This window comes from Poecilia formosa, unplaced genomic scaffold (genome assembly GCF_000485575.1).
Source record: "Poecilia formosa unplaced genomic scaffold, Poecilia_formosa-5.1.2 Scaffold91, whole genome shotgun sequence".
NCBI classification, from domain to species: Eukaryota; Metazoa; Chordata; class Actinopteri; order Cyprinodontiformes; family Poeciliidae; genus Poecilia; species Poecilia formosa.
The window spans coordinates 188,900-192,544 of record NW_006800030.1 but is presented as its reverse complement, the minus strand read 5'-3'; the positions used below and the strand labels follow the sequence as shown (position 1 = coordinate 192,544).

Here is a 3,645-nt window from a genome sequence, read left to right as displayed (position 1 = left end):
AAATAGTCGGGCTTACCTCGACGGATGGCTCCGGTTCTGGAACCAGTCTCCTTGAGAGGGGCTGGACATACTTCCACTCTGGAGTTGCCCATGGTGAGAGGCGCCAGGCAGGAGTGGGCACCTCACCAGGGAGTGGGCATACTTATTGCCCCCCATCTCAGCGCCTGTACGTTGGGGTTTACCCCGGTGAACGAGAGGGTAGCCTCCCTCCGTCTACAGTTGGGGGAACAGGTTCTGACTGTTGTTTGTGTTTACAGGCCGGAGTCCTTGGAGGGAGTACTGGAGAGTGACCCTCCTTAGGGACTCCCTTGTTCTGCTGGGGGGCTTCAACGCTCACGTGGGGAAAGACAGTGAGATCTGGAGGGGCATGGTTGGGAGTAAATAACCCGAACAGGTTATCAACTCAACACCATTTGCATCTTTTTACGTTCTCTCTCTTTTCCATTTAAGCACACCGGTTGCCATGGCAACCACCACGAGCCGAGCTCCTCAAGCCGAGCATATTTAGTCCGTTACGACTAAATTGGTATCAAGGTTTTGAAAATATCAAAACCTTGACATATTCAAGACTGAAAATATCAAGGTTTTCAGGCTTGATATTTATTTTGCGATTATTAATAGCGCTCCCCTGAACACAGTGGTGGTTGATTAGTTAATTTTAAACTCCTGCTCTGCTAGTTATTTTGGTAATGGAACCAAATCGCACCTAATTGCGCAACAACTTGTTGAAACAATAATCACTGAGATTATTATTTTTGTTGGGTCATTAATTTAAACACGTTTTGTTTTTGTTTTTTTTCTTCTTTAATAAAGTTCTGAACGTTTTGATAAGCCAATCAGAGGAGGACGTGCTGGTCTCATCGTCCTGGCGGTGTTCAGTTTGTCACCTAATGCCAAGATCGATTCAAAACCTTCTGGGATCGACATATTGCTCCCCTGCTGTAGCAAAGCACAAACAGTTCAGAAACAATATGAAATGGGGGAAAAACATTATTTATTAACTGATTAACTAATGTTTTAGATTGTTCTTGAAAAACTCATCACTCACAGCTGCACAGTGAATCCATTTATTTATTTTTTTTACAGCTGACAGCCTCTCCCCTCTCTTGCAGGTACTGCACACCCCCACTAAATATTTTAGGGGTACGCATTACCCGACCATACCCGCCTACTTTCACCCCTGGCTGTAATTAAAAAATATGGTGTCCAAGGTTTGTCCATGCTGTCTTAAAGGAAAGAAGCGTGAACACGGTGCATTAAAACATTCTCTTATGTGGTTGTGTAGCACAACATTCAGTTTCTTTAAAACACTTCTGCTGACTCAGCATAGAGGCAGAATTTTCTGGTAATATCCTCTCAACAATAACACTGCAGTTTACACTGACCACACGTGTAAGATTCACATTAAGTCACTATTTTTTTTTAGTTTGTTTAAAAATCATAGTAAAAGTCTGTTTCACTGTGATTGTTCTTTTACTCAAAGATCATTATGTTGCTTCTGCTCCTAATTACTGTTTGTTTCAAACAGGAAGGTTAGAAAAATACTTTAGTTGCTGTTCTTATGTCATGGTTCTAAAAGACACACTGGGTTTGGTAACTTAGAGTCTTACAAATCCAGAACTCAGAAATTGGTCAAAAACATTCTGATGATCTACGAATGGAAAAAGTGCTTCCGCTCTCACCTCTGGGAGGGAATTTTGCACTGAAGTTTGAAGATTTGATTCTCTAATTTTACTTTCATGACCTACTGGATCTGAATTACATAACAACTGGACAGATTTCAACTGTTTGTAAATGTAAGTGTGTACTTTGAACTGGACAGAGCGAATCAGAATGAAAGGGAACAGGAATTTAACAGAAACGGAATGGCAGGATAGCAACTGAACCATCAGCAACAACAAAACAACAGAAATATGTTTGTTGTTGTTTTACACAAATCTTTGGTGGGGACGTTGCCTGTAAGCTCTGGATGCGTTTCTCCAAAGCTATTTTGAAGCGGCAGTGTGCATGGCAGAGCTTACTGGTTTTACTGGTGCTCATGACTGCAGCTGGTGGCCTGCAGGTGTAAAAATCAACAGCAGATTAACTAAAAGAGCCGACCGCGTCTTCGCTAGCAGAGACTTTTCAACTGACAAGCATTCATGTTAAAGTTCCAGCGTTAGGGGAGAACGCCCCGCAGCTCTCCACAGCCCTGCGTTTGTGCGGGGGTTCCACCGCACACACCTCGCGGGGTTTCAGCTCCGACACTCACCGAACTTTTGCGGCCACGGAAGAAATCGCGTCACTCCTCAGGTTCTTCCTTTTGGACACTGCAGTTCCCATCCTGAAGTGGAAACGACCCAGAGAAGAAAATGCAGAGCATTCCACAAACTGATCGGCGGCAGACAAAAGGAGAAACCACGAGATAACGTGAAGGTAAAAAAATAAATAAATAAATAAATAAAAAATCCCAGGGCATCCAGTGAATCACGACTTTTACCTTCACATGTTTGAACTGAGTGCGCCTGTGGGGCCGCGGGGGGCGCAGACAGGGTCAGGCAGCTGCGGGTTTGGCGCACAGCGCAGCAGCTGGGGGTGAAGCTGGGAGATGTGCCGCGCTTTGCTCTCCTCTCCTCTCCTCTAATGTATCTGAAGCTTCCAGGAAGGAAGCAACACCATATAAAGAGAAGCCGCCTGCACGCACGCTGCGTGCCGAGAGAAGGTGCGGGGTGGGCAGCTACTGCGGAGCAAACACGCAGCTTCATCCGCTGGTGTGGATGCGATGCAGTGGCGGTTCATGCACGGATGGTTTCCCTGTTCTGCTATAGGGCCCCCTTTTGTTTTCACAAATAAAAGACCCACCACTTTGTATTTCAATTCAACCTGACCAGTCTGTGTGTTTTCAGTTCCTCGGGTTAATTTGCCTCTAAGCTGTTTGCTTGTTTGTCCTGTTTGCTTCTGTGTTGCTTAGCAATGGATAAGTCTGGAGGGATATCTGGTGCAAAGGTATTTGTGCCTTGTAACAGTGAAATGTGGATATTTATTTTAACAAATGTAAAGACAACAGTTACACCTCCGTTGTACAAAAACAAAATAACATTTTTTTGAGTCATATTTTCAAAAATCTTATATTTACACTTTTGCCCCAATTGATCCAAATGTTGTCCAACACATCCACATATCTGTTTATAAAAACAATGTCCCCATTTCTTTTGACCTTCACAAATTCTTCAGTCTGGGAACAGATTCCATTCTACAAGTCACAAAATATAAAGTCGAACATTTTTGCTGCAGTCAGTCCAGAATATTTGGAGCCAAAAAAATACAACATACAAAAGATTAATATCTTCACACAAACCCATTTTGTGAAATCTTTTTTTTCTTTATTTTCCTGCTCACACATTAGAACAAAATTGTTGGCACCCCTCTGTTTAAGACTGAAAAATCAACAATGCTCACACTGTTTTATTAGTTTATTTTTTTAATAATTCTGTTGAACCTCAGTTCGAAAGCAACATTTGATTTTCAATGGTTAACTTTCAGAAAATTTTAACGTTTTTATTTGTCATTACTCTTGTTTGAAGTAATTGCAGTGACCACTGTGGGCTTATTAGTCATTAATAGAAGTGTAATAACATTGTTGTCCACATGTGTGCATGCATATGT

At 42.5% G+C, this 3,645-nt stretch overlaps 1 protein-coding gene across 1 annotated transcript in view; it reads right to left on the bottom strand.

Moving 5' to 3' along the window:
• Window positions 1-2,804, bottom strand: part of nsmfb (NMDA receptor synaptonuclear signaling and neuronal migration factor b) — a 59,058-nt gene extending 56,254 nt beyond the window's left edge. The window contains exon 1 of the mRNA XM_016674191.1: window positions 2,252-2,804. Within this exon, the coding sequence (XP_016529677.1) occupies window positions 2,252-2,322 (71 nt within the window). The 5' untranslated portion in view covers window positions 2,323-2,804. The remainder of the gene's footprint in view (window positions 1-2,251) is intronic.
• Between the last annotated feature and the right edge of the window lie 841 nt (window positions 2,805-3,645).